The sequence below is a fragment of the Phodopus roborovskii genome, unplaced genomic scaffold (genome assembly GCF_943737965.1).
Source record: "Phodopus roborovskii unplaced genomic scaffold, PHOROB, whole genome shotgun sequence".
NCBI lineage: Eukaryota > Metazoa > Chordata > Mammalia > Rodentia > Cricetidae > Phodopus > Phodopus roborovskii.
The window spans coordinates 815,431-842,409 of NW_026126547.1; the positions used below are offsets into that span (position 1 = coordinate 815,431).

The window sequence follows — 26,979 nt, forward strand, 5'->3', positions numbered from 1 at the left end:
CCCTTTTGGCCTCTTAGTCTCCTAGCCTATTGACTCCAAGTTACTATGGCTCCTGTCCCCTCCCTCCTCTCCTCACATGGCCCTGTTCAGTCTACCGGTCATGTCCACTTGTCCACTTGTTGTGGGATACGTATACACTGTAGGAAGATATATTGTTGTGATTGATTTAATAAAGAGCTGAGTGGCCAATAGCTAGGCAGGAGGCATAGGTGGGACTTCCAAGCAGAGACAGAAGTAGGAGGAGATGATTGAAGTGCAGGTGAGATGCTAACAGGGAGTTAAACATATAGAATGAAAGGAAAGTAAAAGGCCACATGGTAAAATGTAGATTAATAAAGGCAGGTTAATTTAAGTTATAAGAACTAGTAGGACTGGGCTGGAGAGATGGCTCAGAGGTTAAGAGCACTGGTTACTCTTCCAAAGGTCCTGAGTTCAATTCCCAGCAACCACATGGTGGCTCACAGCCATCTGTAATCGGGTCTGGTGCCCTCTTCTGGTGTTGAAGCAGACATGGAAGCAGAGCATTGTAAACACAATAAATAAATCTTTAAAAAAAAAAAAACTAGTAGGACAAGCCTAAGCTAAGGCCAAGGTTTTATAATTAATAATAAATCTCGGTGTCATTATTTGTGAGCTGGCAGCCCAAAGAAAAATCTGACTACATCCGCTCTGGACTCTCCCAGATGTCCCTGCCTCTGGCTGTGCTCTCCCTTTATATCTACAATAAACCTTCTCCTCCACCACACCTCGGAGCAGTCATGTCCTTTCATTACTTTTTTTTTTTTTTCATTGTAGCTAAATTGGTAGAGCGTGTGGCTAATGTGCAGGAGTCCCTGAGCACTATATAAATTGTGTGTAGTGACCCATGCCTGTAAACCAAGGGCTAGGAAGATGGAGACAACCTGAAATTAAAGGTTTACTTACTCATCTACAAGGCCAACTTGGGCACTATATAATCCTGTCTAGAAAAAAATAAAAATAAAAATGGTGGTTAAGAACACTCCTAGCTGGTCTTCCAGAGGTTCTGAGTTCAATTCTCAGCAACCACGGGGTGGTTCACAACCATCTGTAATAAGATATGGTGCCCTCTTCTGGCCTGCAGGCATACATATAGACAAACATTTTATGATTGTATGCATAATAAATAAATCTTAAAAAAAAAGTTTGCCCTATGTTCAGCATCAGAGGATTAACAAGAATACACAGGTAGTGTAGTAAGTATGTGGGTAACTGTGCCATTTCTTCCTAAAGCGTTTTCTTCCTAATGGAAGTTGGAGAGGTGGCTCAGTTACTGTACAAACATGAGAATCTGCATTCTTATCCAGAGCATCCATGTAAAAAGCCTTGTGTGACAGTGTGTGTTAATAAGCCCAGTGCTCTAAAGACAGAGGAGGATGCCTGGACATGATGGCATCCATTCTAGCCAAATCCACGGTCAGTGAAGACCTTGTAAAGAGAGAGACAGAGACAGAGACAGAGAGAGACAGAGAGAAAAAAAGAGGAAGGAAGAAAGGAAGACCTAAAAAGGAGTGGGAAGTTAAACATAATTTTACAGTGCAGCAAACATGCTACCATATATTTGCCCAACTCATTTGAAAAATATAATCATTGAAAAACCTATAAAGAAATATTCATGACTGCTAAAAATTAGAAGCAGTCAAGAGGCCCTTAGTAGGGTAATGGTTCATGAAATGAAAACCATTCAGCAGCAATCAGAAGTAATGAGCTAATAAACAACAACAACAAAAGGACCTTATCTTTTTATTATTAACTGGTGTGTGTGTGTGTGTGTGTGTGTGTGTGTGTAGGTATGTATGGTGAATACATACATGTTCAGGAGTGCATGCCCACATATCTACATGTGGAGGCCAGAGATCAACATCATGTGTCTTCCTCAATCTCCACCATCAGCTTTCTTTAGGACTTTATTTTTGTTTTTATCACAGAAGGTTCCTGTCTTAATATGGGCAAATCTTTCGCTTTTATTTTATGGCTCCTGAGCCTATCCTTGGGAATAGTGTCCTCCCAAGATTATACAGGCTCCCTATGTTCTTTTCGGAAGGTTTTATAGTTTTGTGGATTTTAAAATGTTTTATTTAATATTTATACATGGATATAGTGTATTTGGTTTCAATCTACCCCCTATTCTCTCCCCTCCAGAACCTTCCCAGGTCCAAATAACTTTTTTCCCTCCCAACTTTGTGTACACGTACTCTCTCCCCCCACACCTCTCTCTTTCTCTTCAATTTTATACCCACTGAATCCATTCAGTGCTACCTATATGTGTGTGGGTTTGGAACCATCTACTGGAACATGGGTAGCTTCTCTGGGCCTGCAACCCTAGAAAAGTGACTCTATGTGTGTAGCCACCAGTTATCAATAGCAACACAGCTAGAAGTGGCACTTCATGAGCCCCTCCCTCATCCATACTAAGGTTTTGGTTAGCTTGATCTTATGCAGGTCTTGTGCATGCAGTCCCAGCCCCTGTAAGTTCATGAGTGCAATGGCCCTATCCAATGGCAAATACTGTTTCACTACAATGGTTCACTCCCTCTGACTCTTAGTCTTTCTTCCACAATGATCTCTGAGCCTTGTAGGGAGGGGATGTGATATAATGCCCTGTTGAGAGCTGAGCATTCCACAATCTCTTATTCTCTGCCTGTTGACCATTTGTTGGTTGGTGCATTAATCACCACCTGCTTCAAAAAGAAGCTTCTTTGATGGATGTTGAGAGATGCACTGATCTATGAATATAAAGATAAAAGCTTGTCTATTGAACAGAAGAATACTAGGTTCTCCTCTATGGCCTATGGCCTAGTTAGCTGCAAGTTTTTAGCCCAGTTAATGGTACCTGGCATGTGTTCTATCTTGCAGAGCTAAGTCCAATCAGAAAGCAGTTTATGGGGTGGAAGGGGACTGGAGAAATGGCTCAGTTAAGAGCATTGCTGCTTCTCGCAGAGAACCCCACATGGCTCCAGTTTCAGGAGATCTGATACCCTCTTTTGGCATCCACAGGCACCAGGGATGCACACGGTACAAATACATAGATGCAAATTAAACATGCATACCTATCAATCAATAAATAAACAAATGAAGAAGATTGTTTTAAAAGTTGGAAAATGGGGGCTGGAGAGGTGGCTCAGCCACTAAGAGCACTAGCTGCTCTTCCAGAGGTCCTGAGTTTATTTCCTAGTACCCACATGATGGCTCACAACCAACTGTCATGAGATCTGGTGCCTTCATCTGGTCTGCAGGGATACAGACTATGTACGTAATAAATAAATATATCTTTTTTAAAAATTGGAAATTGTTTGGTTAGTCCTTTAACATTCATGTCACTATTGCCCTGTGGACATATCTTGCCAGGCCAGTTGTAGCTTGCAGGGTTCACAGCTAGATATAAGACTAAGGAAGATTTTTCTCTTGTAGCATGCATAGGGCAGTTCATTTATCTGTTTTTATTGCTAGTGTGTCGTGACATGGAGCTACTTTATTTTTATCCAAATGGCTCATTAGCCACTCCCATACCATGTGCTTGAGCAGTCTATTCTTCCCTGATTTGAAATGTCATTCTTAGTAGAATCTGTTTTGTTCTCCAAACCCATTTGTCTATCCTGCAGCTGTAAAGTTTTGACAATGTGACTTGTGAGACTCAATCTCTATTCTGTGGCAGATCTCCTTTAACTAGATTTCTAATCCTCCCTGGACTGCCAGTGACCCTCAACTAGTAAAGTGAGATACACAAGGAGTTGGTGGACCAGTAAGTAGAGAGTAGGTTCCAGAGCTCATTTCCATCATTTCCAGCTGATCCTCAGCTGAACAGAAGCTGGACACGAGGAGTGAAAAGGCTCAAAAGGTGATCTGGAATATTCCTTGGAAATCTCACCCTATCAGAGCACCTTTTCGGAGCTAGTAGTTTACTGAATGGGTCCTCAATCTTGTATGCACCCTGAAGTTCTCCAGCAGGTTCTCCAAATGTGCCTACTTCACAAGTGAGGGGAAGGCCCATATTATAACTGTGTCTCACAGTGAAGGATAGTGCTCCAACCCATCACAGGCTCTCATGAGGCATGTGAACATGTCACAAAGCAATTTCCTTGAAAATAGAAAAATAGAACAAAACATATTTCCATAAACCACTCCCTGATACGTGCATCATTGTGTCATATGCAAATAATTGCCCTAAAGCCAGAGGCAGCCATAGCAGGACATGTGATGGAAACACAATTTCTGTTCAACAAATATTTATTAGGCTTCACAAAAAACAAGGTATCTCTTTTTAAGATTTATTTATTTAATGTGTATGAGTGCTCTATCTGCATGCCAGAACAGGGCATCAGATCCCACTATAAATGGCTGTGAGCCTGTGGACCTCTGGAAGAGCAGTCAGTACTCTTAACCCCTGAATGTCTCTCCAGTGTAGAGCAAGGCATCTTCTCTGTCTCTGCAGCAACTGATGTGCCAGGATCAGATTGGGCAACTTGAAGCCAATGAGCCTGTGTTCCAGGCACAAGACCCAGGCTGGAAAATTTGCTCATACCAGATGTTCACAGCCTTCTGACAGACACACAGCTGGCTATAACAGGCTTAGCAGTTGAATAGTTGCTGAATCTAGAGGCCAGACTGAATGCATTTTTCCACATGAGGTCAAGAACTGCCAAAGTGCTGTGAGAACCTCCTCCTCGGGCCAGAAACAGTAGATGCCCTTTGCCTTTCCTGGTCTCCTACAATGTCACAGCCCAAGGTGGGGTCACTCTCTGTTCTCAGGATGCCACGTTAGAAGACTTGCTGTTATGAAATGGAGATGTGTCTTTTAATGTGCACAGAGGTGCTGATAAACGAAGATAATGTTACTGGAAATGGTAAGATGTTAGGGACAAGGTTGGAGCATCTTTGTACTCACTGTCTTCTGCAGTGATGAAGACTGCACAGAGCACCTCATGCACACAGGGCTGCTGCTCTACCACTAAGCTACAGCCTGCCCCATCCTAGAATGGAGAGTCACATTTTGTATTACATTTTATTATCTATCTATTGTGGGGGATGGGGTGCCACTGCATGCACGTAGAGGTCAGAGGAGCACTTGGGAGAGTTGGAGGTCAGGGGAGCACTTGGGAGAACTGGAGGTCAGGGGAGCACTTGGGAGGGTTGGTTCTCTCCTTCCGTCCTGTGAGTTCCATGATCAACCCCAGCTCATCAAGCTTCATGGCAATCACCTTTACCCACTGAGCCATCTCACTGACCCTGGAGATGTTTTTTTAGTCCTTTAAAGATGTATTTGTTTGAAGCTGGGTGGTGGTGGTGGTGCACGCCTTTGATCCCAGCACTCAGGAGGCTGAGGCAGGCAGATCTCTGTGAGTTCTAGGCCAGCCTGGTCTACAAAGCTACACAGAGAAACTCTGTCTTGAAAACAAAATTAAAAAGACTAATTTGTTTGTTTGTGTATATGTGTGTTTTGCCTGAACATACACATGTGTGCCACATGCATGCCTGGTGCCTGTGAAGGTCAAAAGAAGGTGTCAAATCCCCTGAAACTGAGTTGTAGACAGTTGTGAACCAATATGTGGGTGCTAAGAACTGAACCTAGGTCCTCTGGAAGAGCCAGTGCTCTTAACCATTGAGCCATCTCTCCAACCCCTGGAGGTATTTTTGGTAATGGATAACTGGGTGAGAAATATATACCCTGACTGAGCCATAGACAGACATGTCCTCAGCGGCTCCAGGAAGGAGGAGGCAATGTCACACTGACCAGGCCTCAGAGACCTGGTATGAGAGCAAAGAGACCATCATTCTGACTGCCTCATGGCCAGAATGCCAGCCAGTTTTCAGAAACAACCTCCCCTGGGCCTTGAGGACAACCAGAGGAAAGACTTCCATGGCCTCTTATCAGCAAGAGCCACGGAGCCTGGATGAGTGCCTTCTCCATTAAAACTTTTGGCCACTTTTAGGCAAAGAGCTGCTAGCAGCACTAGCTCCAGGGGTAGCTTCCTCAAAACTCAGGTTAACATAGTCATTAGCAGGGAAGGGGTACTTCGGGCAAGAAGGCTCTGGGGCCACCGCTGCCTCTGTAGCTAGTTTCTCCTCCAGTACCAGATCTGGGTTAACATCAGGTCCTGCAGGAGAGAAAACAGAACATACACCCACGGTCAGAGAGGCATGCAGATGGCACAAGCACCACAGATTTAGAAAATGCAAGCTGGGCTCTGATTCATCTGCACCTCCTTGCTCTTGCTTCAACCTGCCAACAGCCATTTCAACTGGTGTCCCACACCCTCCCCAGTCTGCCTCAGCAGGCATGCTCTCTCAGGGGGGTCCCTGTCACCCAGCTCCTCTCTCCCTTTCTTCTGGGGGACAATCTGGTACTGACACCACAGGCAACCCTCCTCTAAAAAGCACCGTTCCACACTGTACCACAGACACAAGGTACAGGGCGATCAGGAAGTAGGGCTCTGGGCTTACCATGTGCCTTTCTGGGCCTCTGCCTACATACCCTTAGTGGTGGGGTATCCCTGGCTGCAGCTACAGGACTGAGGACAATGGGAGTCTTTCAAGGTCCTTGGCACTCCCCAGCCCCTATTGATCTAGAAACTTCCAGCCCATGGCTGGAACATCTCCCAGAACTGGTCCTTACTGTCCCCAACACACGCATTCTCCTCCTCAAAGATGGCCAGTGAGATCCTATAGGTGATTCTAGCATCAGAAAAATAAATTAAACTGACTTTGTGGCAAGAATTAACAACTGGCATAATAATCAACATTCCCAGGTTTTCTCTAGGAAAATATTGGATGACAAGGTCAAAGGTTCAGCCACAAGGCAGTCACTGCAGTGCTTGGAAACAGTAGTATAGAGTCAGAAGCAGTCTAATGGCCAACAATTGCAAGCCACCTAAATAAACGGTGGAGGAAGTGAGACAGTGGAGGGAAACACATTTCTCCCTAGGGTACTTGGGAGTTAAGCACTGTGAAGCTCCATTTAAAATCTACTAAATTCATTATTGATTCTAATAAGTTCTTTCAATTATACTGTAAGCACTCACTCTGATGTTCATGCCCCTGTAAATAAGCAAAGAGGTTGCAGGATGGGGCAATCCACCTGCCTAAGCAGCGCTGTGGACTCTTCCCTGCTATTCTGGTTGCCTAGAGAAAAATCAGCCAGACCGCCCTGATGCCTGCACCTGCCGTAAGATGAACACGCCCCCTGGTGGTATAGCTGGAGAACTGTTGTAACTAATGTTAAGAGGCAAGGCCATGATTGGCCCAAGGCAGAAGCCAAGTGATGTAATTGATGCTAAAGAGAAAGCTGCTATTGGCCCAAAACAGAACCCCGATGACTGTAATTGATGCAAAGAGGCAAGACTGTGACTCCAAACATATAACCTGGGATTGGCCAAAGCACCTTCTCTTGCTGTAAGCCAGCTGCTCAGTCTACTCAAGCAGTCCTATGGGCTGCCCCTGGTGTTGCAACATCAGGCCTCCTGGGTGCCCACCCTCTCCCGTGACCTTTCCTTACTTCCTTTTAGAAGTGTGCTGGTAACAGGATGGAAGGAGCAGCATGGATAGAACTCACTGCGCTTGTGGCTCTAGTAGCTGAGCAGTCTCCGCAAGCAGATACGGCAGCGAGACAACAGCCTGCTTGAAGCCACCGTGCAGCTTTAGAGCAGCTGTGGCAGGAATAAGGGTGACAGATAGAGTCGACAAGCGGGGACAGAGAACTAGGCTCTAAGGAGCTACAGAAGAGAAGCTGAACGCTCTGATTGCCCACAGAGTCAAGTCCCCATGGCCAAAGGTGGCAACACCCTGGGCTGAGAATGGTAACCCTGAGGCTACAGGGCTAAGCGTCCTCACACCTAAGGCCTACACAAAAGCTGTAGTACTAAACAGTGCTTCCACCCGCCTTCTGCAGCCGCTGCTCCTGCCAAATGCTAAGGGGAATAAAATGCCAGAGAGGAGCTTCCCATGTCTGCTCATGATTCCTCTCCAGGTGAAGGAAGGAAGGAAGGAAGGAAGACAGAAAGATGACAGAGCATACAATGGGACAGTGTTTGCAAACTGTGAGTTATTACCCAGTAATGAGTCATTAAATGAAACTTGTAGGTCAACACCAGAATTTCCAAATCAATAATAGGATAGAACCAAAAATACCAGAATGCTTCATGTATTAAGAGAAAGTACTATTTTGTAAGATACTTGTCTTGGTTACATATGTTTGTGTGCCCACACACATCATTCTCAGTGTAGAATATATTTTTTTCTATGTTTAGGTGTGACTCAATAGTATAGCACTTGCCTAGCATGTGCAATAGTCTGGGTTTCATCCCCAGAAGCACTAGAAAAAAAATGTGTCAGTGTGTGTAAAAGTCATGTTTTAAAGTCCAACAGAAAAGTGCAACAGGGCACACAAATAGTATTTAAGACACAGTTAACAAAGAGAGGTGCCTGCAGCATACTAAATGAAAAACAAAAGCTTCCAAAATAGGAAGTACGGTCACCTACTTGACCCGGACTCCATGAGTTTTCCAAGGAAGCAGGAGCTATTTTGGTCCACACTCATAACTGTGTCATCCTGGCAAGAGTGGGCTTGGGTACTCACCCAGATAGCTGAGGACAACTGGCAGGAAGACCAGGCCATGCAGCAAGCCCAGCAAGGTGATCAGGAGGTTGAGACGGAAGAAGAAGATCTGGATAAGCTGGGCCTGGGCAAAGCCCAAGATGAGGATTCCTGGGAAGTTGGTCATGGCCACTCCAGCAAACACCTTCCAGAGGTGGGGGTGTCATAGTTAGAGACAGATAGGACATAAACAGTCAGGCAGAGCACAGGGTGATCCATCCCTCTCCACTCACCGCACTGCCCATGGAGACAGTAGCATCCTTGGCCCTCTCCAGCCGGGTAGGCATGGTGCTTACAGCAAAGGACCAAGTGATATGGGACACAAACTCCACAGACATGCCCACTGCCTATAGGCAGAGAGAAGAACTTCAGCTGACAAGGTAGGAGACAGGGAAGAAAAAGAAACAAGAAAGAAAGCCAGGCAGGGGTCTAGATCCTACACATAACTGGGGAGGGGGGGGAGGGGGGAGCATATGGGTTCAGACCCCCAACTGCCAAAGGCCATCTGTGGCCTATTCTGTGGGTTACCGTGACAAGGTTGATGAGGGACACAGCATTGTAGGTGATACCCCACACGGCCATGAGCCCAAAGGTGTCCACGAGGATCATGATGATGGAGAGCAGGTTGAGGATGCCTGAGCGCATGTCCAGGCCCAGCAGGAGGTAGCAGACAACAAAGGTGGGCACAAAGCAGAGAGCAAGAGTGAAGATCCCCTCAGGGAGGACTGTCAGGTACTGCTCGTAGAACACATTGGAGATCCTGCCAGAGAGCAGGGTGTGGTCAAAGTACCAGCCACTAGGCGGGAAGGACAACCCATCTCAAAAGAAAAAAACGTGAGACTCAAAGGTTTGACTTGGATGCTGACCCGTGTAAGAAATGGACAGGCCCCAAGCTACCCGAGGAGACACCTGGGACAGAGGCGGCCCTTATCCCTCAAGATCACTCAAAAGCCTGCAGCCCCCAATATCTCTTGTGTGATATCCCTGACCCACCCCATCCCCAGTCCTCACGTGTAGGGGAAGACCTCAAAGTTCGGGTCTGTCCCAGGCACTTTCCGTAGTTCAGCTGTGATGTTGGCTGCTAGCAATCGGGATGTCCGGAGAGCTTCTGTGAAGTCCTGTGAGTTCCTGAGCGGCTTGTGGTAGGCCATGAACTGGGAGGCTGAATGGCCACAGCACATGAGAAAAGGAGAGTCAAATGGGTGAGTACCCATTCCCATGTCCCAGAGACAGTGATACAAACATTCGATCAGACTGGTTTCAGGGTTCTGCCAGCACCGATTTTCTACAAGAGACCTGCATTTTCTTATTTATCTTTAATGTATATGAGTATTTTTAACTGCATGTATGTCTGGGCACATGAATTCCTGGTCCCATGGAGGCCAGAAGAGGTCATGGGATCCCCTATAACTGGAGTTAAAGGCAGTTATGAGCTTCCATGTGGGCACTGGGAGTCAGACCTGGGTCCTCTAGTAGAGCAGCCAGTGCTCTGAACCTCTGAGCCATCTCTCCAGCCTGGAGGATGCTCTTCCAGAGAACCTGAGTTCAATTCCCAGTAACCACATGGTGGCTCACAACCATCTATAATGAGGTCTGGTGCCCTCTCTGGCCTGCAGGCAGAACACTGTATACATAATAAATAAACCTAAAAAAAAAAATCTACCCCTGCATACCACCTGTAATCCCAGTACCCAGCAGGCTAAGGTAGGAAAATCACTGCAAGTTTGAGGGCAGCCTGGGTTAGAGAGTGAGTGACTGTCTCAAAAAGCAAAACTAAGAGATTTCCCTGGTGAAACCAAATCCTCCTTTGTGTGCTTTCTAAACATGCACTGGATTTTTAAACAAAAACTCAGCCTGGTTTTTGTTAAAGTGTGGTGCATCATTCTTATGGTCCCAGTACTTAGGAGACAGGAGGATCTGGTCTGTTTCTATAGGAATAGGCAAACTGAAAAATTATTTTTTTTTTTTTTTGAGGCAGGGTCTCATGTAGCCTACATTATTCTAGAACAGACCAGAAAGGAAGACAGACAAACCAAAATGGCTGAATTATTAGAGCTGTGACTCAGGAATCCTACCAGTAAGTACAATGCTAATTGTATTCAGTAGGTATTATGTCAGCAATGGAAATGAGGGCCATACACACACAGGAAAAGCAAAGACAGATGAGACACACAGACTTAACATACTAGGTGCCCGTGGAGCCTGATCCAGACCTCTGAGCACCTGCAGGTAGTTCACAGCAGAGGGATGGTCATCCCCATAGAGATATGGTCTAACAAGTCTCAGGCAAGGCTTGGGCGTGTCTAACAATTTCCTGATGATACTGATACTGTTGGGGGGAGGGCGGTGCATCACTCTGCAAAGCGCTGCTGTAGGATATTAAGGTTCATGATGGATGCAGACCTACCCTGGGTTATGTGGGGCAGGGTTCCCTCCAAGAAGCCACCCACTCCTCTGTCCTTGACACCCCACTGCCTTTTGACCACCACATGGGTTCTGCATGCCTTAAGGTGAGGACCAGGGAAAGGTGGGCTACCTTCTTGGAAGAGAGGAACTTCATACAAGAGTTAGCTGGGAGGGTGGGATTGGTGTTCTAGAGTTTGTAGCTAATAATTCCAACTCTGAGTTGTTTCTGTAAAAAAATAAATTCATGCAAAGCTCCCCTATCTTGATGCCAGCTCCCCCAGGTTATCAACACTGGTGGACACAGATCTAACATGGCTGGCTCCCTTCATGCAGATGGCTGTCTGGTTCTGCTTCCTGCTGTGGTGCTCAGACAACACACTGGATCCTTCTTCCCACTAGTCCGACTTCATCCCCTTGTTACTGTTGATGGCTCTTGAGATTCCCCTACACAGAGGCATCCCTACCACATTTAGCCAGCAGCTGCTACTGACATCTCCATATAATACACACATGAGCGAATATGTGTTTAGGTGGGTGGCTCCCTAGTATGACATGAGCTATTAGAAAGGCTGCCACACATTCACAGTGGCCATGGATGTGGTGTGAAAGAATGGGTAAAGTCCTAGCTCGTGAGGGTTGTGAAGTAGGTTTCTTGCCGACAGTCGCAGGACAGTTACACACACACACACACACACACACACACACACACACACACACACACACACATAATAGGAGGATTTTAAAGCAGCTAGCTGACTTGAGACCTCCTCCCCAAACTAGGCCTCACTTACCTATAACCTGGCCATCTGAGCTCAAATTCACAGAAGTTCTGTACGCTGCTAGACCCCTGCAAAAAGGAGGCCAGAGTAAAGGCTTAGTGGGGATGAGACCATGTCTGTCGACACACCCACTGTACCCCAGGGAGGCCTTGACTGGACAATTCTGACCCCCTGTGTCCACCACTTCTGAAACCCATCTCCCCATCTCTAGCAGGGGCCACTCTCTGAACCTACCCTTTGGGACATCTGATGTTGGGTGGATCGTCCAGGAACCAGGGCAGATACTTGTGAAACTGTTCTGCTGTGGGCCTCACCGGGCCCAGAGTGAAGTCCATGCAGTTTTTTAGACAGTTCAAGGAGGCTGCAGGGAGGAAGGACTCTGGGCAGTGACACACTAGACAAGGCAGCTCCTGTTCTGACTCCAACTCTGGGCCCCAACCTAAAGTCCCCAGTTCTGAGGAGTTGACACATGCCCCCAATTGTGGGAGATGTGCTCCTCTTGATGCCTACTGGCTGCTAGGAAAGGGAAGGTAGGTCAAGGGAAGGCACCTGTATACACAGCACCTCCGCATGCAGAAGCATAGCCCCACTCCCAAGCCCACTACCCACAACCAGTGTATTCTACAGTCAAAGGCATAATACTCCAGGGACACATAAGTACGAATGCCTACGGTCTAACCTGCCTGAACCCTCTGGGTTTGGTGGGGGAACTGAATGCCTTATCAGTCCTTTCCTTTCTCTTTCCCTAAGCTGTACTGGGCAACAATAACCCTGAAGCCCCACACTCACTATCAGTTGAAGGACAGAAATCACCCTTATGAGGGCCAAAGACATAAAGGCGGCAGCAGGAGGATGGGGTCAGCCAGTCGATGAAGTCATCTACCCAGGACGATGCAGCAATCGCTATGTAAGACCTGAGGCCAGACAATGGAAAGTAGGTAGAGCCAGTGAGCCTGGTTTTGTTAGCTGCAGAGGCAGAGCACATGGGAAGAGAAAACAGGAGAGGAAGCAGAGAGAGAGAGAGAGAGAGAGAGAGAGAGAGAGAGAGAGAGAGAGAGAGAGAGCAAATCAGGGTTCTGGGGAGACCAACCACTTACTCTTCAGGGAATTCAGTGGCATACTGGATCTTCTGGGTTAGGGAGAAGCTGTCACAGCCTGCACTAGAGCAAATGGCATTCATGCCTGCCTCGCTGGAGAAGTTGTAGCCCGAGGTGGTGACAAAGTACACTGGAGGCCCCACTTCAAAGTATCGGTTCAAAAAGAGGAAGTAGTCAATCAAGTAGGAATCCTGGGAGGGAAGAGAATCGGAGTCTCAGGAGACCTTAGGCACCCACCATAATGGCCTTGCCCCAGGTCTTACACAGACACACTGAGAAGTCCATGCAAATTACACACTGGGGTAAACAGAGGAGCACACTCAGAGGTGCACACACAAGGGTAGTTGCACGGGCAGATACTGGTGCTCAGGGACACACGTAGAGGAACTTACTCAGAAGTATAGAGTGCATGCATACATATCTCCAAGACACAGACTGCAGGACACACACAACTGTGCCCTGACATACACATGAAGTACACACCAAGATACACACAGAGAGGTCCCAGGAGACATCAGGTAGGCCTACATATGCATTGTAAGAATTTCAGAAGGAGAAGAAAAATTAAAGAAACAGATGGATTATCTGAAGAACTAATAGCCAAAATGTCCCCAAATTGATGAAACACATAAATATAAACATTAAAGGAATTTGGGCAAGGTCTATTAGAACAAACAAATCTAGCCCAAAGCACATGATAATACAACTGTCAAAAGCCAACATCAAAGAGCATTGGAGGCAACACAAGAAATGACTTGTCACAAGGGAGGAATACAATGCAATTGTTTCCACATTTCTCATCAGCAGCCTTGGGACAGTGGATTTATATATTCAGAGTGCTAAAGGGAAAAATGAATCTTATTTCCAGCAAAACTGTCCTTCAGAGAGGAGGGCTGGGGGTGTAGCTCAGGGGTAGGAGTGTTACTTAGCATGCAGGGAGACAGTGGCTTAGGCCTAGTATGGTAACACACACCTTTAGTCCCATTACTTGAGAGGCAAAGCCAGGCAATCTCTGTGAGTTCAAGGCCAGCCTGATCTACATAGTCAGTGCATAGTAAGACCGTGTGTGTGTGTGTGTGTGTGTGTGTGTGTGTGTGTGTGTGTGTAAGGATGTGGTTCTTAGGTTCTTTGAAGAAATTAAAACATAAGTAATGGTCTCAATGACAAATATTATTACAGTATCAATACTACCAAAGCACAGCCATCTAAGGATTTGGTGCAATCCCTATGTAAATACCAGTGACAATTTTTGAAGAAATATAAAAATTTCAAGCTAAATTCAAATGTAATCTCTAGAGAACTCAAATAGCCCAAGACATTTTGACAAATAACAAATTCAAAAGACTCACGATTCCTGGTTTGAAATTTGACTACTAGGAGTGGTGGCAGCCCACGCCTTTAATCCCAGCACAAGGGAGGCAGAAGCAGGTGCATTTCTTTGAGTTGGAGGCCAGCCTGGTCTACAGAGCGAGTTCCAGGAGAGTTGGGACTATGCAGAGAAACCCTGGCTCAGAAAGAAAAATAAAAAAGAAAGGGAGGGAGGGAGAAAGGAGGGAAGGAAAGAAAGAAGGGAAGGAGGGAGGGAGGAAAGAGGGAAGGGAGGAAGGAAGGGAAGAGAAGGAGGGAGAGAGGGAGGAAAAGAGGGAGGGAGGGGAGAGAGGGAGGAGGGAGGGAGGGAGGGAGGGAGGAAGGTTAATTACTGAGTAAAATAGTACTAACACAGGAGAGGCAAGGAGCTCAATGGAGCAAATGAGGAGCCAGACACTCGCATGCTTGAGTGATTTGGGTATGGATGCCAAAAACATTTTATGGAGGAAAGCCATTCTTTTTAGTAAATGGTCCTGAGGAAGCTATATGGAATCAAAATTTGGACATTTCCATAACACATTGTATAAAGATCAACTCGAAGCCAGGTGGTGACTCCGAACACCTTTTAATCCCAGCACTCAGGAGGCAGAGGCAGGCGGATCTCTGAGTTCCAGGACAGAGTGAGTTCCAGGACAGCCAGAGCTACACAGAGAAACCCTGTCTCAAAAAAAAAAAAAAAAAAAAAAAAAAAAAAAAAAAACCCACAATAACAACAAAACCCTCACATGAATCAAAGACTTAAGATGTAAAGCTACAAAAAAACCTTAGGAAAAATGGGGGGGGGGTTGATTTCATTACTTTGAATTTAGCAATTCCTTGGATATGACACCAAAGTCAGACAACAAAAGAAAAAGACTGAGGCTGATTTTAAATATCTCACATACCAAGTCACACTACCACTAGAATAAAAAGGGCCTGCAGGAAGAGAAAAACATTTGATGATCAGGTCTCCAACAAGCCCCCAATCTCCTGAAGAGACAGGGAACTCTTAAGTCTCAGCAACATCAACAACAAAAAGACAATGCAAAAATGAGCAAAGAAGACCAGACAGTGGTGCTGCCCACCTTTAATCCCAGCACTCGGGAGGCAGAGGCAGGCGGGTCTTTGTGAGTGCAAGGCCAGCATGGTCTACAGAGCTAATTCCAGGACACCCAGGACTGTTACACAGAGAAACCCTGTCTCGACAAACCCCCCTCCACACACACACACACACAAAAGATACATGGGTGATCAGTATGTACTGAAAAGATGTGTAACATCTCTAGTTGTTGAAAAGCAAATTGAAATTGCTATAAAGCCAAGCAGCAGCGCTGCTAGTAGTCTCAAGAGTCCAGTGCAAGAGGACAGGGCATTCCACATTCCAGAGCAGCCTGGGCTACAGTGTGAGACCCACCACTACAAACAGATAGACACTACTGTACCCTGTGCCATGACTGTTGTTAAAAAGAAGAAGAAGACAAAGGGGAGTTCCAGGACAGCCAGAGCTGTTACACAGAGAAATTCTATCTCAAAAAACTAAAACAAAGGAAAAAAAAAAAAAAAAAAGGATAAAACATAAAGATAAAAACATAAAAGTGACTTGATGCTTACTGATAAGGCACTTTCCCATATTTGACCCCCAGCACAGAAAAAAAAAAGAAAAAGAAAAGAAAAGAACAAGTGTTGGGGCTGGTGAGTTGACAAAGAGGTTAAGAGCACTTGCTGCTCTTGCAGAGCATCCGGGTTCAATTCCCAGCACCCACAGGGTGGCTCACATCCATCTGTAACTACAGTCGCAGAGGATCCGACACCACACAGCGCACAAGCATACATGCTGGCAAAACACTCGAGCACATCAAAATAATAAACCCCAAACAAGCATCAGCGAGGAATTCACATAGAAGGATGGCAGTCCCTCTGTGTGGAGAGCCACATGGCGAACCCTCCGCAGCACTTTACAAATATGGGCGAGGTTTCTCTCTCAGGGATCCCCTGAGAGCAACCCTGCATAGAACCAAGCCTTGTCGCATTGCCACCCACACCCCCACCCCTACCCTCACCCCCCACCCCCCATCCCCCTCCCACCTCCACCCTCACCCCCCACCCCTCCCCCATCCACCCACCCCCGCCCTGATACCGACACTGCTGCCCCTCCCAGGTCTCAGGGCCTAAGAAAAGACCACTCACCTTGGGCAGAGCCAGCTCCTGGTCCAGCCCCACGCTGATGTTGCACATTAAGTAGAGATTTGTTCCAAACAGGGCCAGAAACAGCAGCAGCTGAGGGAGAAACTGGCACATGAAAACCTCTCCCCAAAAAGCCTCCATCTTCCCTCAGGCTTTGGTGAGCATTCTAGGAAACATCCTGCCGTTGGACAGACTCATGCTCTAGCCCCAAGTAACCACCCTGGGCCTGGACAGCCACCCCACCATGCTCCCCCAGGTCTTTCTCCCAAAGTGGTACAGCCCCCTCAGCCCACGTACCACAACAGGGCGGGTGAACCTGTGCAGCAGGAAGGGAGCGTATATCTTTCGGAAAAAGCGGACTAAGAGCCCCTCTTTTTGTTCAGGTGGGGGTAGTTTCCGGGGTGAAAGACAGCATAAGATGTCGGGACGAGAGGCCTAGAAGATGACAGCCTCTCAAGACGGGGTCCGAGGCAGACCTCAGGAACCACCCCATCCAGGGAAGCTCCGGAGATGGCCTCTGCAGTTTTCGTTGCTTTTATTTCCTGCCTCAATCAAATACTGAATTTTACATCATTAAAAAACTACCAGTTTCAGCACTGGGGAGGCAGAGGTAAGCAGATATCTGTGAGTTCAAGGCCAGCCTAATCTACACAGGGAGCCTCAGGACAGGCTCCAAATCTACACAGAGAAAACCTGTCTAGAAAGAAACACACACACACACACACACACACACAAAACAAACAAAAACCTAGCTTGACTTCTGTTAACTTTATAATTTATTTTGTAAACTTACCTAATTTTAAATGGAGGTTTAATGATACTTCCAAACCAAATAAATATAAAGTCTCTTTCTATGGGAAATTGCAGAACATACAGCCCAAACATCCTCTGTCAGAATCAGAACCCAGCCCTCCTGGCTACCTCTGTGGTAGTAATGCCACATCTTCTGGTGAACATGGTCCTGGCCTAGTTGGCTTTACCTCCTGCCTCTTGCTATCCAGGGAGAGCAGGGCCACGAAGGCAGTCATCTGGAGCAGGAAGTCGAGGATAATCGATAAGCCAGCGGTCAAGGCAAAGGTCCGCACAGCTGGCATGGGGGTCAGGGCCCCTGTTGGGGGCACAGGGTCTGTCAGATCATCCTGGCATCATGGGCCAGATGTCAGCACAGACAGTTTAAAACACGAAATGCCCACTGCCTTCTGAGAACCCTGCCCCGACATAGGCTAAGTTAGCAGGCCAGCTCCTGGGTGGAGAAGGACAGCCCTTGCTCACCTAGAAAGAAGCAGATGGCCTCAGAGAGGCTGCACAGCAGCATGCTGGGGGCCACACTGCCCAGGGTACGGCCAATGTGGGCCTCTCGCTGCTCCCCGGGCCTCCTAGGCAGCCTCTGTGTGGGCAAAGAGACAGAGTAAAGAGGGTCTTCCAGGTCACCAAGGCCAGCAGCAGGGTGGTAGAGCCTGGCCAAATCTGAGGAACTGCCAGAGCTTCGAGAAACAGAAGAGCCTACTAAACAACTCACAGCCACACTTCTGCTTCTGTGTTGTGGCCTGAAGAGCCACTCGGCACATTCTAGAAAAGTATGAAAAAGACTGAGCATTCTTGTCACTAAGTGTTTGACAGCAAAGAGAGGCTAAATGGACTCTGGTTTGTGCTTACCATGGGACGACTGCCACACAGGGTGGTGTAAAGGCAGGAGGGAGGCAGCTCTAATGCATAAATACAGAGAGCTCAGTGGACAGTGTATTGTTTAACTGAAAGCAAGTTCAAAATGATACAAGTAGTATGAATGGATCTGTGACAACCCACACCATTTCCAACATGTATGACCCTGCAGAGAAGAGCCTGCAAGAATGCCAGCAACTCTATGTCTAACAAGCTTTGTCTAACAAGGATATTGTTAGGGAGGAACAAGGGAGGAGCCCCTCCCTTCCTACCTGGTACTCCAGAACAAAGATGAAGATGTTGTCTGCTCCCACGGCCAGCACCAGGAAGGGTACCACTTGGATGATAACCAGAGAGGAGGGAACACCCAGGTAGGAGTAGAAACCCATGGCAGCTATGACTGCTCCCAGCACGACAGCTACCCCACCTAGGCCCAGAGTAGCCTTGGAATCCACCTGCAACACAGCGAGGCTCAGCCTGTTGGCTACCTAGCCCTCCTTACTCCCCAGGTTGGGCGAGAAGCAGGCAGGTACCCTTGGTGATCACAGGTGCTCCATGCCACCCACCTCAGTGAAGAGCCCAAATGTGTATTTAAGTCTCTTCGCTAAACCATCCTCCCAGGGGCAGGCCAAGAGTGCAGGTGTGCCCAGCTGCATCTTCCTAGAATTGCATTGCATGACCTTTTAAATGACAGCTTTGCATGTGTAGAGTAGGAATACGTTAGAGGGCAGGAAGAAAACTTTGGGCCTTTCAACACAGAACACATCCAAGAAATACTACCCTTTGAGGGGTTCTCTTTGGATCTGTGCAACTGGCTATGTTGAGAAGCCCTCTCTAGGGATGCTTTGAAAGGCCATCTAGAGATGTCATAGGCTCTGAGTCCCTCTTGTGTGTCCTTCCCACTCTCACCGCTACTCGTTTCCATTTGGAGTAGCTGCCCAGGGCCAGAGAGATGTACAGAAAGACGATGATGTAGCTGATGGCGAAGACAGGCAGGTCCTGGATGGTGGTGCGGTTGATCTCATCCTCCAACGAGCGCTATGAGCACACAAGCACATCATGGCCCACATACTGGGTTTCTTTGTTAAACAGCTCATTGCATGCTCTGGGGAACTACAGGAGCCTCTAACACAATCCCCATATGGGAGTGGGCACAGGCTTTCACTGCCCAGGGCTGTTCAGGAACAAGTAGAGCCAGGATGTGGATTTGACTAGAATTGACCCAGGACTATTAGGGATTGCAAGCATAGAACCAGGAACTCTCAGGGTCCTTACCTCAGCTGAGAATGCAACCTGGAACGTGTCAGCTGTGCTATTCTGGAAGGCTTGCATTTCCTTCAAAAAAGCCTCCTCCCAGAGCTTAGCCTGGGCCATTCGGGGATCATCAGCAGGGTAGTTATTGAGAGAGAAGGTTATGATCAGTGCCTCTGCCTCAGAGTAGTCGGTCCCTGGGAAGAGAAAACACTGAGCCTCCCTCCTAAAGTGCCCTTCCTTCTTCCCCTCAAACTGTGCCCTTCTCCCTTCCATTCCCAGTTCCTCGCTCCAACAAAATGGCCTTATTCCATGCTCCGGTTCCCTTTCCCAGCCAAAGGCACAAAACCAGAGTTCCCAGGCAACGTTAAGAGATGAGGGGAGGTCCTGAGTTCAATTCGCCTGGCTCACAACCATCTATAGTGGAATACGATGCCCTTTTCTGTCTGGCATAAAGGTGTACATGCAGATAGAGCACTCATACACATAAAATAAATAAACCAGAGAGAGAGAGGGGGGGAGAGAGAGAGAGAGAGAGAGAGAGAGAGAGAGAGAGAGAGAGAGAGAGAGAGAGAGAAAGGAGGGACAGAGGGGAGGCAGGAAGCGGTCCTCTGCAGTCCCCTTAAGCCCAGCCCCCAGGAACTGGAAACACCCCGTCACATGACCTCTCCCTTCTGCCTATTATTCCTGACACAAAACTGTCCCCTCACTAGCTCCCCAGGGCCTACCTCACTTACCTTGGTACCCCCCGACAGCAAGGAAGGGGAATACAGGGGCCCCATAGTCAGCGATGCAGCTCAGGGCCAGAGATGTGCCATCTTTGAACGTGAGAGGGGCACTAGAGGGAAACCACAAAGGGATAGACGCTTTCTAGACCCTGCCTGGTTCCTTTGTTCCCGCCCTACCCCAGGCCCTCAACTCCCTGAGGGAGGAGGAGCAATGACTTCAGACTACCTGACCCAGACTTTTCCACAAAGTGGTCTCATGAGGTTACCCACAGAATAGGCTAGGGCTGCCTTGGAAGGGTAGGGTGTCTCCCTTGGACAGGTTACTCTGCTTCACATGTCCCCTCACATAGCCAAACCTTCAGACCTGTCATTACCCCAGTTCCAAATGAGCATCACAATTAAGTGGTGAGCCCAGGTTTGAGCTGTGACAGCCCCTGCTCAGGTCTCCATGCTCTTCTTCATTTCCTCCCTCCCGGAGCCTGAAACCCTTCAACTGTTGAATTGAGCCCCGAAGCTCAGAGCCATGTGTCTACAGCTACCCAGCCAGTGCCCTTAGACAGGCTTGTCCCCTTCAACTAAATAAACCCTTTCTACAGAGCACATCTCTGTGGAAACAGAGCAGAAGCCTCCGCAAAGCTCTTTACACACATTCTCAGCTCTGAGGAGTCTATTGGTCAATGGCACCATCTAAGAAAGACAAAGGGCTGTGTGACTTTAAGCAGCTTACCATAACACTCTGAGCCTGATTTTTCCAGTCTATGAAATGAGCAGAATCAGCTCACCAAGAGTTGTGAGCGTTCAAAACAAAAATAAAGATGGTACAAGCCAAGCGTGATAGCATAGGGCTATAACTCCCATTACTCAGGAGGGTAAGGGAAGAGTGTGACTTTGAATTAAATAATGTGACTCTATCTTAAAACAAAATCAGCTGGGTGTTGGTGGTGCATGTCTTTAATCCCAGCACTCGGGAGGCAGAGGCAGTTGAATCTGGTTTACAGAGCTAGACTCAGGACAGGCTCCAAAGCAATACAGAGAAACCCTGTCTTGAACCAAACAACAAACAAACAAACAGAAAAAACAAAACAAAATCAACAACAGCAAAAGATCACACAGTGTTTAAGACAGCTGATCCCTGATGCCTCTCAACAGCCCTTCTCCATTATGCTGTGTCTGAGGGCTAGCACAGACACTCTAGCCCTTGACACTCAGCTGAGAACAGACAGCCAGTAGCAAGGAGAAACGTCGAAGTCTTTTTCTTTAATCTAGTGGATCTTAAAGAATGTGAGGCCTGGGATCTGCAAGGTCAGAGCTGTTTTCATAACAGCACTCACACCACTGGCTGCTGTAACCCTCATCTGCTCTTGAGTGTGGACAGGGTGGGGAGAAGGCCATTTGGGGCCCTTCATTCTCAACTTCGTTCTCCAGGAGCATCCACCACTCCTGGCCTCTCTCGCCACCCTTTCTGTAGCCCAATGGTCTTGCTGGTATCCTGGTCGTACCCACCAAAAATGGGCAAAGCCAGAAACAGAACCTCAACAGCTTCAGGGTACAAATGAAACTGCCCTAGAACACTTGGCCTGATGCCTGGGGCCAGTACTAGCCAGTCTTGACCAAGCCCAGATGAATTTATTTCTAGCCAATCCCTAGGCTACCAAAGGCCCTACAGGTCCTGACAGAGTCGGGAAAACAAAACAGGGCAAGCGCAAACACTACCTGAGATTTAAACTAACACTACACCAAGGGCAGACAAGAGGGCTCAGTGGTTAAGTGCTGTCCTTGTACAGGACCAGGGTTCAGTTCCCAGGATCCACCTGGCTGTTTACAACTGACCTTAACTCCAGTTCCTGTGAATCTAGAAACTTCTTCTGGTCACTGCGGCATCAGGCTAATGTATAAACCATGCACATACATACAAGCATACAAAATATTCATGCACGTGAAATTAAAATAGTTCTAAAAGTTATTAAGACCACAGCAGGGGCATCACGGAAAGAAAGGTCATACGGACTAGAGCTGGAAGAACTATTGAGATAATTGTGCTGTAGAGATCAGGCATCACATGGGAATGAAATCCAAGAAGAGACTCAAACGATGGCCCTGGTGTGCAGCATGGGGCTCTCCCTGCTTCTGAAGGATGGAACTGGGTTCTGACCTGGTTCTGGAGGAAGAGGGGCATAGCGGCACCGGTCCTCCTCAGCTCTACTCACTTTGCACAGTAGAGGAAGTGGTCCTTCCAGTCTACCAGGGAAGTCTGGCCATTGAGAGTCTGGTTGGCCGTGAGCAGCAGGAGTGTGCGATTGTTCTGGAAGTACTGAAGGAGACTGTTGACACAGCAGTCAGAGAGGCTGGTGTTGTGCGGTTTGAGGGGGGCATAGCAGATGTCCTGCAGGGAGATGTTCCGCTGTGCCTCAGGGGACCACACCTGCAGGTGTCGAAGCCTCTCTTGGAGCTCCAGCAGCTCCAGGAGCAGATCCAGGGACAGAATCCCACTAAAGTTCCTAGGTCCTAACAGCAGGGAGTCATATGCGTAGCTGGACCTGTTCCGAGCTGTCACAAAAACCTGGTTGGTTCGGAAGAAGGGGCCAAAATGCTCGTCATGGAAAGCCTTCTCTTTCCGAGCTTGGCTTTTGGGGGCAGACCATAGTTCCACGGGGTCTGTGGTGAGTTCTATGTTGATTAAGCCTACTGACAAGACTACCACAACTATAAAGGACAGTGCCAAGACAGTGAGTGGCCTTGAGGCCACTCTTGTGCCCCAGCTCTGGAAAAACCGGCCAAGGACAATGTGAGGTGAGAATCTGCGCTTATGAGGGCGATTGGGGACTTCCTGGAGGCCTGTTGTCTTTCTCTTGTTCCTATTGGAAACCATTCGAAGATATATAAGGACAGCAGTGAGCAACACAAAGACCGCACTGAAGATAATGATGAGAGCCAGCCAACCAGGCATTTTACCCATGTAGAAGGAAGGGCGCAGGGCCGGAGGCTGAGGAATGACAGGGCAAGACGCTGCACAGTCCTGGCATGAACAGGCTGCTGAGTCTGCACCCTGGGACTGGTTGCAGGGTGTGATCTCCCCATTCAGAGGCTGCATCTCATTTGCCAGGACCTGACCAGACTCTATGAGGTGGAAGGTGATGTCAAGAGGAGCCAGACCGTTCCCTGTGTCTCCCTGAAAGTTGAGCCAGCGCTGGGCATTGCAAAGGGCAGAGCCATACACCCCACACATCGTGCCCACGGCCAGTGAGGCAGCTGCGGGGATGCGTACCCGGCTGCAGGACTCATAGGCCTTCTCTGCAAAGCTGCGCTGGTAAAAGGCTTCATAGGCCACCACAGCTGGGAGCTGTTGAGTGTTCTTGGGCATAACCACACGGGTGACATTGATGAAGAGGCTCTGGTCAGGGCTGCAGGTGTTGTGGCAGTGCAAGCTCACAAAATTGTCAGAGCAGGCTGGACAGCGGGTGAGGAGGGCCTTGGTGATAGACATACTCTTGTCTAATGCCACCAGCTGCTTGGTGGAGCAACAGGCATAGGTGGTGTTGGGGCCATTGTACAGGCGGGGACAGATGCGTTGGAGAAGGGCCAGTTGTTCACCTATGACTTGGCGGGCTGGGGTATTGGACAGGCAAGATACGTTGGACAGTGATGTGAGGCCTCCGGACAGCTCTGGGTTCTTCCCACACTCTTCATAGAAGGCGCAGAAGCCAGCCTTATGAATGGGTGTGTATACTTCACCCTGGGCCTGCAGAGAAGACCAATAGCACCCATAAGCCCTGAAGCTGGTGGACACAGTCAGGGCAATGCGAGGTCAGGGGGAGTGCATGGGAAGGAAGGACATCATGTGGGGGGCTGGGAGAGCTATGGGGAGGCTCATGGGGCTGTGCTTAGGGTGCCGATGGAGGGACCTTCTTTCAATGGATAGAGATGGGGTTATTTAAAAAAGGAAGTGATCTGATAGAGTGACTTTAGAAAACCATACTGCAGAGGAGATGGGGAGGTGGAGAGCCCCTATTGCTGTCAGTCTGAATCTCTAGGCTGAACTCCACACCGAGGCCAGGGTCGCTTGTGGAGGTCTGTACAAGAGCCTCCTGTGTGCGTCCTGCATTACCAAACATTATCACCCATGTCTGAGAGCAAGCAAGGATGGTAACAAGACCTCCTCCCAAACCCGGACTGTTTCAGTTGGTGTTCACCCAGGATCCACCTCAGCACCCGACGCAATCCTCACTTAACCACAGGCAAAGACTCCATCCATTTGCCTCTCTGACCCTCTGTCCCTTCAACCCCCTGACCTGGATCCCCCTCCATCTGGACTTCTCTTTGGGCATGCGAAACCAACCCCAGCCGCATGACCCCTCCTCACTGTCAGACACCCAGCTTGCCTTGCCCTAATGGGAGGCATTAAGAAGTAGCCATGAACAATAGACTCACCAAATTCAGGAGTAGGGCCCAGAGCAGTGATCCTTGCAGGCCAGCTGCCATTCCAAGGCTAGGAAGTGACCAAGGAGAAATAGGGCCTGATCCTCAGGGACAGCTGGGGAAAGCTGAGAACTGGCTCCCAAAGTCGTGCATTAAGGCAGCCGCCTCCTCCTAGGGACAGCCCTGCTCAGGCAGGGTTAGGACAAACAGGGCTGTGCCCTTTTAGTTAATGATTTACATACTCTGTCCCCTCCTATCAGATGGCTCCCTTCCATGTACCCCCTCTTAGATGGACTTCCTGGTGACGGTGCTGGGGTCCCCACTCACTTCCTGATGCAACTGAAGTCTAATGTGGCTAGAGCCAGCTGGGCAAGAAATGCAGGATTGTACTTCTGATAGACCAGGCACTGGCCTGGTTTTGGCCTTGGGGGCTAAATGGAACTGCAGAATGTCAACATCATCCTGGGCTTGGCCTCCAGCCTGCACTCTGACCCATCGCCTCTTGAGACCAACATCAAGTATAGTCTCCCTGTCACCCTAGCAACTGATTAATTGATATTAGCGTCCAGATAATAAAGGGACATTGAGAGTAAAGCGAGTCAGTGACAAAAGTCCCTTCAGGGTCTGCAGGGGACAGAGGCCAGAGATTCCTTTGAACCCTTTACCTGTCCTCCCCATTTTTGCCCTGTCTCTTTCTTGGCCCTGGCCCTGAATAACTCTGGTTAGGCAATCTCCGCCCAGGTTCTCCTACTTCTTTCCAGTAGAAGTCTTCCCGTCTTTCCTTGGGCTCTTGCTATCACCAAGATGGGCCAAGACCTTGACCCCTAGAGCCAAAGCTGAGCTTCTCATAATCACTGCATGGCCAATTGTGAGGCTACCTCCCCAGACAGCTACAGTGATGGCCTACTCCTCATCATCCAGTGTTCCATGGACTGTGGCGGGCTCAGAGGGGAGCTGCCCATGCTTTGGCAGGGAACATCAGAGGCCGAGTAGAAGGCCCGCTCTTTCACAGTGATAACCTCCCCCAACACCTCATGGTTCTCTTGTTACTCCCTGGATGGGATCTGCTCATCTCTGTTTTTGTCTCATTGACCCCCCAAATGCAGAACCTGAGACAGGTATACTAGGACAAACAGTTTACCTGGGAGGTGACTTCAGGTGACTACAGTGCAGTGAACAGGCAAAGAACCATGAGATATAAGGAAACCAATAAAGATGCATTCAAGAACAGCTCCTGTTCCTGAGATCTCCAGGACGTAGAGGGAACCACAGAAAATCCCCTCCAGTGGCTAAGAGTGTAGTACCTGCAAGTCATTGATCGAGGACACTCCTGGAATCCTGAACCTCGGAACATGTAGCTAATGTTTTTCCACATCACAAACCCTTGAAACAAGAAGTTACTACTGATAGGGACACAGTAGTACAGGCCTTTAATCCCAGTTCTCTGGAGGCAGAGGTTGGCAAATCTCTGTGAGCTCAGGGCCAGCCTGGTCTATAGAGTGAGTTTCAGATCAGCCAGAGCTACAGAGTAAGACCTTGTCTCAACAAACAAACAAACAAAACACTACAGTCACATGAAAACCCCAAGTGTCCAAATAAGAGTCACTGAAGCTCTGCCTTCTATATATCCGCTCTCATGAGGGTTTCCCAGCTGTGCCCAGCCCAGCACCAGACAAGCAGGGTCCAGGTTGAGAGTTCATTTCTGAAGCCCCAAAAAGCATGAGAGCCATACAGTTACACTGGGGGCAGAGAGGAACACTGCCATCCAGTCTCATCTCCATCGTTTGTATGCATGTATGTGAATCCCTCTCTGCCTTGCACAGGGTGCAAGTGTTCGTTCATGAGCATGTGACACAGGCATGCATGCCTGTTGCTTTCCCCCTGGTTTTAACACTCCTTTGTTGTTGGTTGGTTTTGGGTTTTTTTGTTTGTTTGTTTGTTTGTTTGTTTGTTTTTTGATTTTTTGAGATAGGGTTTCTCTTTGAAACTGTTCTGGCTGTCCTGGAACTCACTCTTGTAGACCAGGCTGGCCTCAAACTCACAGAGATCCACCCGCCTCTGCCTCCCGAGTGCTGGGATTAAAGGTGTGCACTGCCATCGCCCAGCGTTAACACTCCCTTCCCTTCAATCTTTGATCAGCAAGTGTATTTGGAATTGGGGTCCACAGAGCAGCAGAGGTTCTATTCTCCCAGCCCTGCAAGTTGGGCTGGTTGCCAAGGTTTCATTATTATAAATGAGGATCCAGTTGACCCCTTTGTGTCTAAGATATGTCATTGTCATCATCTACTCCTATTCCTCCTCTTCTTCCTTCCTCTCTTACTCTCCTCCTCCTTCTTTTTGGGGGGTATATCTCCTGAAAATGTGTTCCCAGAGCTGAGATTTATGATTTTAAGCATGTTTATGACTATGAAGTACACAGTTCACTATTTCATTCCTCAGGCTAAATGAGGATTATCAGAAGATTATCAGATTCAGTTACTGGTATCTAGCTAAGGGTCAGT

The 26,979-nt window shown here is 48.1% G+C and overlaps 1 protein-coding gene across 1 annotated transcript; it reads right to left on the reverse strand.

Annotated features, from left to right (window-relative positions):
- Positions 1-5,925: 5,925 nt before the first annotated feature.
- Positions 5,926-24,661, reverse strand: Npc1l1 (NPC1 like intracellular cholesterol transporter 1). The gene is made up of 19 exons (XM_051200548.1): positions 24,491-24,661; positions 22,270-23,801; positions 20,072-20,172; positions 19,359-19,531; positions 18,993-19,121; positions 18,356-18,538; positions 17,694-17,808; positions 17,402-17,529; positions 16,719-16,856; positions 16,425-16,514; positions 12,891-13,081; positions 12,583-12,707; positions 12,028-12,154; positions 11,806-11,861; positions 9,620-9,770; positions 9,137-9,368; positions 8,842-8,955; positions 8,591-8,753; positions 5,926-6,113 (listed from the first exon to the last, which is right to left on the reverse strand). Exons 1-19 carry the CDS (start codon positions 24,539-24,541, stop codon positions 5,926-5,928), a joined length of 3,987 nt encoding a protein of 1,328 aa, XP_051056505.1. The 5' UTR covers positions 24,542-24,661.
- Positions 24,662-26,979: the final 2,318 nt, after the last annotated feature.

What these genes read in the sequence shown, in the direction of transcription:
- Npc1l1 (XM_051200548.1), bottom strand. Translation starts at nt 24,541, where the DNA reads ATGGCAGCTGGCCTGCAAGGATCACTGCTCTGGGCCCTACTCCTGAAT. An exon ending in TCTTTGTTCTGGAGTACCAG is followed by an intron (nt 17,809 to 18,355) that starts GTAGGAAGGGAG and finishes TTGCCCACACAG; the next exon opens with AGGCTGCCTAGGAGGCCCGG. An exon ending in CTCAGATGGCCAGGTTATAG is followed by an intron (nt 9,771 to 11,805) that starts GTAAGTGAGGCC and finishes GTGGCCATTCAG; the next exon opens with CCTCCCAGTTCATGGCCTAC.